At 39.6% G+C, this 12,155-nt stretch overlaps 1 protein-coding gene across 2 annotated transcripts in view; it reads left to right on the top strand.

Annotated features, from left to right (window-relative positions):
- Nucleotides 1–8,565, top strand: part of LOC126248529 (casein kinase II subunit beta-like) — a 78,174-nt gene extending 69,609 nt beyond the window's left edge. For both annotated transcript variants that reach the window (XM_049949583.1, XM_049949584.1), the window contains one exon: nt 6,578–8,565. In XM_049949583.1, coding sequence (XP_049805540.1) covers nt 6,578–6,686 — 109 coding nt within the window. In that variant the 3' untranslated portion in view covers nt 6,687–8,565. The remainder of the gene's footprint in view (nt 1–6,577) is intronic.
- Nucleotides 8,566–12,155: the final 3,590 nt, after the last annotated feature.

Genomic DNA, 12,155 nt, shown 5'->3' with positions numbered 1-12,155 from the left:
CTCGTTAATCATGGTTTGGTGGAAGCCATGTGTGCAAGTCCATAGTTTAGAAATATTTGCTTCTATCAAGCAGCCAGGGGTGTTAGCAGTACACAGAAATAGACAGACACCTTTCTTTCACAATTTTGTTCAGTCGTCGGTAGTAGACACAGAAATGCCCTGTGGTATCCTTCATCTTCATAAACACCACAGGTGGGACAAAGAATGCTCCACAGGTTCAATGATGTCATCTTGCAGCATCTTCTCAACTTCCTCCTGGATTATCAGGCAACATCTGGATAATTGGTGGGTGATTTCCAGTGTTAATACAGTGTGTTACCATGGATGACTTGGTCTGTCTTTTGCCCACTACAAATTTGAAAGCGTCCGAAAATTGATGCAGAATGACTGTCAGTCACTGACTTTATTGTGTGGTCAATTCAGATTATGTTGGCATTTCAATAGTAACTGAGGCTGTGCAAGGTCTTTAGTGGTATCAGGCCAGGATTCTTCATTGATCACATCAGTCTGTCTTTCATGGGCTGCTTCAGCTGTCCCTGTGCTGCACATACTTTTAGGAATGAGTTGGGGCTTGTCATGAAAGTTAGTGATCAAAAGTTCTCCTGGACTCATCACTGACATGTAGATTTCTTTTGTGAGCCTGAGTAGCTTTCTGGAATCAATAAGAACTTCACAGTTTAACAGAGCATCCTGACTGACAACTGGAGCTGGTTTTGGTGATGAGATTACAACGTCTTAAGTGGCATACAACCTCCCAGAGCAATCTTTTGTTGTGTGTACATGTTCGAATAGCTCCTTCAGTCTGGAGCTCTGATCTTCCACAGTCTATAGCTGCTTGTGGTGCCTGCAAGAAGTCCCATCTGAGAATAGCATTGTGACTACAGTCTGTTAAAATGGCAGATTCAAAGGGCTGTGTTCTGTCATTGATAGTTATTATTCCAGTACATATTCCTGTCAATGGGATGGAATTCCCATTTGCAACTTTCAGCAAAATCACTTTCATATCATGAAACATAGTCTTCTTTAGCTGGCGACAATAAGCATTCGACATTACAGAAAAAGAAGCCCCTGATTTGACTAGCACCTGGACTGATTGGCTGTCAATGATGTCAGTGAGATTTCCTGTCAGCTTGGCAACTGGCATCCATGGAGGATTCTCATCTGTGGCAGCTTCACCTTGTAGGGTTACTGACCTGGTTTTCATTCTCTCTCCTCAGTAGCACCACTCTTGATCACTTTGAAGCACAAAATCCAGATAAGTTATGGATAGTGTTCACTCAAATAATTACATAACACCACCATTTAGATTACATTAACATACTCATTTATTTCTTGTAAAGTTTGATGATCAATAATGGTGACCAGTTTATCAAATACGAAAATATGGGTGCACTGCACCAGATGACCTACACTACCTAACAGTCACAGTCCAGTGGTGAAGTTAATTATTAAAATGTGGCACAAAACAAAGTATAAAATTTACATGAAAATGTCATACTTCACACTTAGCAAAACCCTTTAGTAATTTATTGTAGTGGATTGTGCTGTGATAGTTCATTTAACATTTAAGGACCAGGTATTTTTGTTCCAACTTACCACAGTGGCCAGGGAGAGTGTGCTTTCTGATGTGCATGCAGCTCACACAGTGTACCTGTCTTGCAGGTTCTCTAATCTTCATTCCGTACAGTCATTTGACTGTAGAAAACAATATGTTTTTAGTTATCCGTTTTTATTTTTTTCTTGTAACCATAAACAAATTTACATCTCATCAACTTTGCATTGTTTGTATTTTAAACTTGCAGTGTTTAAACATAAAACATGTCTGCTCATTATAAATCAATAATTTTTAATGCATGCAGGAAAGATCCACTTTTTATAAACTATTATAGTTATAGAATTGCAAACTACGTTAAAAGATAATCATCATTATCCTCCCTATTACTGTGTTACATTACACAAACAAAATTCACACTTATTTCTGCAATGTGCATTGTTGATCTATTCCTTTGTTATAAAACTTAGTTTCTATACACGTAGCACTGTTTTGAGACACACAAACTATTTGCAAATATTATCACTGAGCCCCTAGGTTTGATTTATTGAGAACTAATTCTTTGCAGTTACTTTTATGTCATATATTGTATTTAACTTAGAGCCTGTATATAAGCATATGTTCCTAGTACTTTTTTAATGTATGGTACTGTGTAAAATATTTCTCTCTATGAAGTGAAGGTGAACTGTACAAAATTTGGAAGTGTACCTTGTTTCACGTCTTTTTCTGCTGGGAGTACAAACTCTACAGGCTTTGGTAGGAAATTCCTTTATTTGAAGTGGACGCAGGTTCAAGGTGCTGCATTTCAACAGATAGCCAACCAGATGGATCTTCATGTGGTGCTCTTCCTGTTCCACGAGGTTGGGCCTGCCTCTCTCTCTCTCTCTCTCTCTCTCTCTCTCTCTCTCCCCCCCCCCACTCTGTCTGGGTCCAGAGGGCCTTCATTATCATTGTTGATGATTCAGTATGTCGCCACTGAAAGGAAAAAGTAATACTTTTTTCCCTGTGAATTCAATGCACAGTAAATTCTAAACAAATAGAATAGTCCACAGTTTATTTGATAAAAGGTGACATTTATGTCTGTTTCATTAGTTTGCTTAGAATAGGATAGTACGTAACGTATTGAGCCAGACTATCGATCCCTTTCGTGTGGGCATTGTATTGATTTACAAAAATGGGCTTCAGGATATCCACTTCGATTTTTCTATTTTTCATTCCTGTTATTTGAGACATGCATCATGAATTGTTGATATCATTATGACATCTTGTTTGTCTATGCATATGGTGGGGTGCTTTCATTTTCCGTAAAAAAACTGTCACGTTTCTTCATTCTTGATGCCTTTGCTTCCAGAGTTTGTGGTAAACCTCTGCACACCCTAATAAGCCCTTAAGATAAAAAAAAAAAGGCACCATGAAGGAATTACCAGAATGGGAAGGAAAACAGTAAATGTGATTTACATGTACAGGCAAACACATGATTAGAATTTCAGATAAATTGGATGTTTTATTCAAAAGAAAGAGCTTCTCAAACAGAGTAAACCAGTAACATGTTGGTCCACCTCTGGCCATTATGCAAGCAGTTATTCGGCTTGGCATCAGTTGATAGTTATTGGATGTCCTCCTCAGGGACATCATGTTAGATGCAATTTTGTCATATGATGACATGTTGGAGACCGTGGCTGTTTTTGAAGACAAATGTTGATGGTGTTAGGACAGCAACCAGCCACAAAGTAAATTTGTGGCTGGTTGCTGTCCTAACACCATCAACATCATGCTAGATTCTGTCCAATCAGCATGTCAGATCATTAGAATCCAAGCTGGTTGGATGGCTCTGCCCATAATGCCTAACATATTCTGAATTGGGGAGAGATCTGACAATCTTGCTGGCCAAGACGGGCTTTGGCAAGTGTGACGACAAGTAGTAGAAATTCTCGCCGTGTGTGGGTGGGCATTATCTTGCTGAAATGTAAGCCCAGGTTGTGTTAACTTAAAAGGCAACAAAAAGAGGCATGTACCACTGTGCTGTAAGGGTGCCACAGATGACAACCCAAGTGGTCCTGCTACGAAATGAAATAACATCCCAGACCATCACTCCTGGTTGTCAGGCCATATATATCGGGCGACAGGTTGGTATCCCTCTGCTATCTGGGGCATCTTTGCTTGTCATTGGGGCTCAGTTCTTAGTGGGACTCATCACTGAAAACAATTTCACTCCAGTCACTGAGATTCCAGGGTGAAGACGTGTCTGGAGATGCCTCAGACAGTGGTCAGATTCCAACCTGATTGTCACCCACCATATGGCCTGTCATCCAGAAATGCTGGTCTGGGGTGCCATTTCATTTCACAGCAGGGCTCATTTGGTTGACATCCACGGCACTCTTAACAGCATACCGGAACATGATGGTATTGTACACCCCATTTTGTTGCTTTTCATAGCAAGCCATCCTGGGCTTACATTTGAACAAGGTAATGTCTGTGCACACACAGTGTGAGATTCTACTGCTTTCTGTATGCTTGCCAAAGCTTACCTTCTGATATTTTGCCTCTCAGAAGTATATTTCTTAAATCTTCTTTATTTACACTTTCGATATTGTCAAGGTGCATATTACAGTAGTTTGCTATCAATTTCTTTTCCTTTTTATGCTTATATATATTTATTATACAGGATTATTCTATGACAGATGAATGGAAATATCAGAATTATTGGTATTGAAATTAAGAAATAAAAGCAGTTATACTTATTATATACCAGGGGATATATTAAGAGATACTAAAATTTCCTTGCCAAAAATGCAGTCACAAACATCATTTGCTGAGCAGAGTTTAAGTAAATAGAACAAAAATAGCAATTTCAGCCTTAGTGGCTAGCGTCTAGAAACCAAAGTATAGGTACTTTGAAACATGTGACAATGACAAACTTTTCTGCACAAATTCAGCACCCATGCATTAATAAATTGAGGACAAAAAATATGTAAATGTAGAGTTCACTTGTATAATTATCTAGCAATATCTTTGTGTTCAGTTCCTTCTGGGTCATTCTCAGCTTTTGTTGATATAGCCTGTGTAATACTTTTGCAGAAATAGTGAAAACAACCCACCTTAGTAGCTTTTGTTCATCTTTATACTATTCTGTAGTCATGGGTGTGACAATATTTCATGTAAGTTCCTCATGCCATACTGCCCCTCATCTTCGCCATTGTACATCAATCTCTTGTAATGCACCCTCAAATAATGTTTTCTAAAACACACAACCCAAATTCTGTGCTCGTACTTGTTGGTGCACGACTTGGCTAACCAAAATAATTTTTTGTGGTCGTTTTATTTATATCTTAAGTAATTCTCCAAGTAACTGGTGCAGTTTTCGTTATTTAGATCACAAATGCCACAGTTGCAGGCTTTCCAAAAACATCTAATATGGTGAACAGAATTAATTTTTTCTGGTGATAAACTTTTGGTTGTCCATTTAACTAAAGGCGGTGGTGCTCCTTTGAAAAAACTTCCAAATTCTTTGGTATATGCCAGTTACACATCACGTACTTCAGTTAGTTCCTGGAAGCAGCATTGCTGAGCAAACTGTTGCCAACCCCAAGGTTTCACAGTTATGGTATTTGAGCTCAGTTTGCTTTTGGTTCATTCAGTAACAGCAAGGACACAATCTACCTCCTTCTATAAGAAATTATGGTTGATTATTTTAAGATTAGGAAAACACGTCAGAATCCAAAAATATGACACAGTCATGGGGAAGTTAATGATTCTGACCTCCACTGTTATATGTTCATATCAAAAGTTCCTTAGTTTTTCAGGCAGGTTAGCCAGGGCGCACTTCAACAAACAAGATGACACTTCTTTAGGTCCACAACATGCAACTGTGTTATCTCACATGCAACTATAGGCTTTCTGCTTTGAAGCATCAAGCATTGTCAAATTATATGTGGAATTATAAGCAATAACAGTGGAAGTATTTCTTGTCTCATTCTACGTAATACTAAGGCATATAAAAATGCAGGGAAATAGGCAAGTGGATACTGCAGCCAATTACGCCTGCAAGGAGTATGATAAGCGTGCCATACATGCTGTAATCTGACAGGTGACTCAAAAACTCATCCAGTCATGGATGGGCACTTACTTTTTATGCATGACTTCTTAGTCCAGTAGGACTCCCCAGTTTGTGGTGCATTGGAATGACTGTATGTCACTTGTCACATATTTCAACTCTCTCTCTCTCTCTCTCTCTCTCTCTCTCTCTCTCTCTCCCCCCCCCCTCCCTCCCTCCCTCCCTCCCTCCCTCCCCCTCTCCCCCCTCTGTGTTGCGTGCGTGTGTGTGTGTGTGTGTGTGTGTGTGTGTGTGTGTGTGTGTGGGGGGGGGGGGGGGGGGGGGGTTAATTGTAGGTGTAGAAGAGTGTGATATGAGTTTATAAAATTCTGTGTACTGTTTGAACTTCAGCTTAGGTGTTTATGCCCGATGTTATATATTGGTGTGTGGCTGGTTCATCTCTTTTTTTTAGCTCGTTGATCAACTGCCCACATGCCCCATGTGTTCCTGCTGTAGAAATTTTAATGTCACCCATTAAAATTTTTATTTTTACACACACACACACACACACACACACACACTAACAATCAGCAAAGAGAACTTCTGAAGCATTTTGAATTTATGGCAGGTGATATTTACAGCAGCGACAAAATCCGACAAAGCATTAATAGTTGTTGCACCCCAGTGATGGTATCTCCCAACTTATAACACTCTGCTAATTCATTGTGGATCCACCTCTGCCTTTTTAAATAGTTTGCCATCATTTTTGTAAGCAGAAATATTCATGTTAATCATGACTCATAATATTATTTCTGTAACTTTTTTAAAAGAGATATATAGTTTACAAGTACTTTGAATGATTTCTGACCTTCCAGTATTTTATTATTATATTAACTCTGGAAATGTTTCATTTGAAGCCAGTGAAGTTGCTGGACTTCAAAAACTTATTTCATGCTATTTCTGTAAGTAATGTAAAGGTTAATATGTTGCAGGCTATATGGATTCAAAATACACCCACTTGCGTACCAGATACAACAGCAGGTAGCAACAACATTCAAAGCACCTCCACGCCCTGTAACATATAACAATGGAAAGCGCTAGACTGTAGTGCAGTATATCTTCTCTTCTGTGGATCTTGAGTTCTAAATTGTTCCTCTATTAGTTTAAATATCTCTGTAATACTTTGTCTCTCTGTTATCTGTTGTATTAAGAAACCGGAAAAAAAATTGTATAGCTGTGTGTTATTACCCCCTTCCATGTGGAGTTTAATGTATCAGACTAATTAAAAATAGGCAGTCTTCTTGCATGTCCCGGCTTCCTATACCAGGATACAGAGGATAGGGGAAAAAAGGAAAACTTTTTTCATTGCTACTTGTTCAGATTTGTACTGATTCTTATTACATTTAGCGGCACTTCTCTTTCTAAACCTTGATGATGATTACAGCAAAATAGAACAATAAGGATGGAAGAAATTTTTCCTGTGTCTTGCAGTTTGTAAAACTGTTGTTTTTAGGTTTAAAACCAGACTTAATCCATATCTGTGCACAATATGAAATATTGTACTGTAAGGGGAAAAAAGTTAAGGCTACTCCACAATGTATCCCAGATGTTACAGTAGTTATTTCTTTGTGTAATGGCCCCATTCATAACATCCGAATGTTTATTATAGTGAGATAGTTGTCATTTTCATAGTGGGCAGTGATCTCATGTTAGACAGTACAAATAAATGGTGTAGAACAACTGAGAATTCATGGAGAAAGGTGTTTAAATGCAAACTTGTTCATAAACTGTGTTTTGTGTTGCACTTGTCCTTTTATTTAGATATAAAAGTTGTTCTTTTATTGATAAAAAATTTATATTATCTGCCTGTGTTTCAAATATTAAGTGTTATCTTGCATGAATGTTAATGTGATAAAAGAGAAAAACAAATAATTGTTTTAATAATTTTTTTACAATTAACTAAGGGGAAAACTGTTATGGACATTGATACAATCTGGTTAATTTTTTTCGCTATTCTAAGTTTACTGTCCTTTTCAACCCTATCATTTGAGTGGAAGAGATCTCTAATTGTGATTAAAAACCACATAGAAAGCTATGAAATGAACTAAGACAGATAAAATGGCCATACGTAATTAAACACAGGATATTGATGGAGCTGTTAGGGACATAAAGAAGTTTTCCATGTAACTAAAGATAGAATTAGTATGTTCACCAAGTGTAAATTTTGATCTAATTGTTTTTTCCTTCTGTTATCTTGTCACTGTGTGATTTTCATCCGACTTCAGTATGCTGTCTACCAGTTGTTGTTACTATTATTGGTCACTTCCAAAACTAATCTTGGCTTTGTTGTAAAACATGACAAAGGGAGTCTAGTTCCCTTTATCTTTCCTCTCTCGGTGTTAACCAACACCACTTATCACATTTGAAAACTGTAGCCATATCTGTCTTGATATAATTCATAGCTCTCAGTTTTTACTTTCATGTTTAGATTTTATAAAGTGCATGCATATCTATATCTGAATAGTTATAGAATAATAAATGAATAAATGTGTACAAAAGAAAATTTACTTGAAACTATTTCTCCTTCTACTACTGCTGCTACTACTACTACTACTACTACTACTACTGCTACTACCTCTCTCTCTCTCTCTCTCTCTCTCTCTCTCTCTCTCTCTCTCTCTCTCGTGTGTGTGTGTGTGTGCGGTATTGCGATATTTGTCAAAAAATAGTACAACCAAAAGTGTTTACTCTTGTAGAATTTCAGGCGAAGTGTTGCCTTTTATCTGACTTACTCTATAAACAATTATGTAATGGCACTCTTTTATTCCTTTTAAAACATGGATAATGTTTCTAAAACAACTGTAAATGTTGAACTTGGGTGTCTTTTGTGTGACTGTTGTAAATGAAGATAAGCCATTCAGAATTTTCAAAAACTGTCTTGATGTGAGTTTTAAGTGTCTATATGTTGTTGAAATGAATAAAAAATGGAGTTAAAACTCTAATAAAATGTTAAAAAATCATTTATTTTACAAGTGTTGATAATTCTTTGTGTAACTCACCTTCAGCTGTCACTGTCATACATAAGCATTTCATAATTTAATTATAAATAAAGACAATGCAGCTGTCTATTGAAATTTACTCACTTATTTCTTAGAGTTTTCTTAGAATACTGATCTGCCTTGAAGTGACTTAGTGTGGTTCAACCTGGAAACACTGTTTAAAAGGGCTGCACTTTGTGTTGGCAAGGTTCATAAAACAGTCTGTTTCCTGCTGCAGGAAGGGTTCTTCATAAGATATTTAATTGAGGCTACTAAATAAAGCCCGTTATTGCCTAAATGCCTGTTCCATATACTCATTTTAATCATATAGAAGCTGGTACCAAATCTGCTGTAGCGCACAGTTCGTGGCCTAAAAACCTCTACTTGTTCAGTTTGTGCTCACACATTCTCTCAATAGTAGCCAGTATAAGTATAGAACTCTCAACCTGTTGACCAAAGAATTAAAACTTTTATAAAAGTCCATAAACAGTTGTAAATTTTGCAAAATGGTTATCAGTTTTGGTATGCTTCCTCAGTACTGTACAGTTCACCAATATTCAGTAATCTGAAATTCAGAATTATGACAGCATACCATATCACACACATTTTTTAGCCCATTGGAAGAAAGTCACAAATTCCCAAAATTCTCGAAACACTGTGCTTCTCAGCTACAGCAAGTTAAATTTCCACAAAATTATTTGGACACCTAAACATAGGCCCACATACACCAAGAGAGCTGAATTAAGACTCTTCGAGAGGTGTGTATAAAACTGATCGCTCTTTCTTTCTCCCATTTCCCCCACACCACCCCTCCACTCCAGGATGTGTAAACATTCTCTATTCTTATTGGCTGGAACATGCTGCAGCCAATCAGCTTCATAGCTTTACTCAGTAATTTCCCTCCTTGACCAATCACCAACTCTGAATATACTTTATTAATTTTCCATGCTTAGCATTTTTTTTCTCAAAAAACACATTAACTGAAAATAATCTCATCTTTACTTCAGATTGAAAAACAGTCTGTGATCGTAGTCGTGTCTGTGTCAGTGCTAAATCGACCTGTTGTAACATGCATAGTTGATATGACATCTATATTTTGTAAGCATATCCTATGCTGTGCTGCTATGGCGAAGTTTGCTGGTATGGCCCACCTCTCATTGTGTATGACTTTCACAGATGTGTTGTATATCCAGTTACTTTTAACCAATCTGATATGCCCTAAAAGGGTGAAACGTATTATTGAAATAAATTAATTTTTTCAACCATATTGTTTTTCAATCTGAAATAATTCAAAATATTTGCTGAACTGGGTAGCCAGAAAGGAATGGAATAAATTCTTCACCTTTACTGTTCTTAAGGACAGATATAAATATTTTGCATTTGGAATCATCACACTAGCTAATTTACATCAAGCACATTGTACCATGGAAAGGAAAATCCTCTCGTTCACTACATGCCACAGTAAACCCTATAACGCCCCATTTACAGAGTGGGAGCTCCTCAGCGCCCTTGCACGTTGCCCCGACACAGCTCCTGGGCCGTATCGGATCCTCAATCAGATGATTAAACATCTCTCATCTGACTACAAGTGTTATCTCCTCATAATCTCCAACTGGATCTGGTGTGACGGTGTCTTTCTATCGCAATGGTGGGAGAGCACCAGCATTCCAGTGCTCGAACCTGGTCAAAACCCACTTGATGTGGGGTAGCTACCGGCCCATCAGCCTCACCAACTTTCTTTGCAAGCTGCTGGAACATATGGTGTGTCAGTGGTTGGGTTGGGTCCTCGAGTCACGTGGCCTACTGGCTCCATGTCAGGGCGGCTTCCACCAGGGTTGCTCTACCACTGATAATCTTGTAACCCAGCCTTTTCCAGACGCCTGTTTTGACTTACATAAAGCATACGACATGACCTGGCGACATCATATCCTTGCCACATTGTATGGTATGAGTGGGGTCTGCGGGGCCCACTCCCGATTTTTATCCAGAACTTCCTACTGCTCTGTACTTTTCATGTCCAAGTTGGTGCCTCCCATAGTTCCCCTCATATTCAGGAGAATGGCATTCCGCAGGGCTCCATATTGAGTGTGTGTCTCTTTTTACTGGTTATTAACGGTCTAGCAGCAGCAGCAGCTATAGGGCCGTTGGTCTCACCTTCTCTGTATGCGGATGACTTCTGTATTTCATACTGCTCCTCCAGTACTGGTGTTGCTGAGCAGTGCCTACAGGGAGCCATTCACAAGGCACAGTCATGGGCTCTAGCCCACGGCTTGCAGTTTTCAGCCGCGAAGTCGTGTGTCGTGCATTTCTGTCGACGCCACACCATTCATCTGGAACCAGAACTTTACCTTAATGACGATCCACTGAATGTAGTGGAGACTTATTGATTCATAGAACTGGTTTTTGACACCCGATTGATTTGGCTACCTCACCTTCGTCAGCTTGAGCGGAAGTGCTGGCAGCACCTCAATGCCCTCCGCTGCCTGTGCAACACCAACAGGGGTGCAGATCGCTCTATGCTGCTGCAGCTGTAGAGCCCTTGTTCAATCCCACCTTGACTATGGGAGTCTGGTTTACGGTTTGGCGGCACCCTCAGTGTTGCATTTACTTGACCCAGTGCACCAGTGTGGTTTTCACCTAGAGACAGGAGCTTTTAGAAGGAGTCCGGTGACCAGCATCCTGGTGGAGGCCGGAGTCCCTCCATTGAAGGTTTGGCATGCACAACTGCTTGCCAGTTACACTGCAGATGTTTGTAGTTCACCTGCACATCCAAATTACCGTCTCCTTTTCCCAACCACGGTGGTTCATCTCTCGCAGTCTGCTCTGTCTGAACTGGAGTCCTTCCCATTACCACCTCTCCTCGAGGTCCATTCACGTACACCTCCAGGGTGTACACCTAGGCCGCAGATTCTTCTGGACCTTTCTCATGGCCCTAAGGACTCCATTAACCCTGCGGCTCTCCGCTATCACTTCCTCTTTATTCTCGACATATACCGAGGCCATGAAGTGGTTTACACCGATGGCTCAATGGCTGATGGTCATGTAGGCTTTGCATACATTCATTTAGGACATACTGAACAGAAATCCTTTTCAGATGGCTGCAGTGTTTTCACTGCAGAGCTGGCGGCCATATCTCATGCTCTTGAGGACATCCGCTCATGCCCTAGCGAGTCATTTCTCCTGTGTACCTACTCCTTGAGCAGCCTACAAGCAATCGACCAGTGCCACCTTTGCCATCCTTTGGTAGCATCCATTCGGGGGTCCATCTATGCCCTGGAATAGTCCCGTCATTCAGTGGTGTTTGTGTGTACCCCAGGACACGTTGGAATCCCAGGCAACGTACTAGTTGACAGGCTAGTCAAACAGGCAATGAGGAAACTGCTTCTGGAGATGAGCATCTCCGAAACACCTGCGTTCTGTCTTACGCCACAGGGTTTCTCAGCTTTGTGAGACGGAATGGCATAACAGTATACACAACAAACTGCATGTCATTAAGGAGACTACGAATATGTGGAAGTCTTCCATCTGGTCC

The sequence above is a fragment of the Schistocerca nitens genome, chromosome 3, assembly GCF_023898315.1.
Source record: "Schistocerca nitens isolate TAMUIC-IGC-003100 chromosome 3, iqSchNite1.1, whole genome shotgun sequence".
Lineage (NCBI taxonomy): Eukaryota > Metazoa > Arthropoda > Insecta > Orthoptera > Acrididae > Schistocerca > Schistocerca nitens.
The sequence above is the reverse complement of the archived record's forward strand: the minus strand, read 5'-3'. Positions and strand labels throughout refer to the sequence as shown.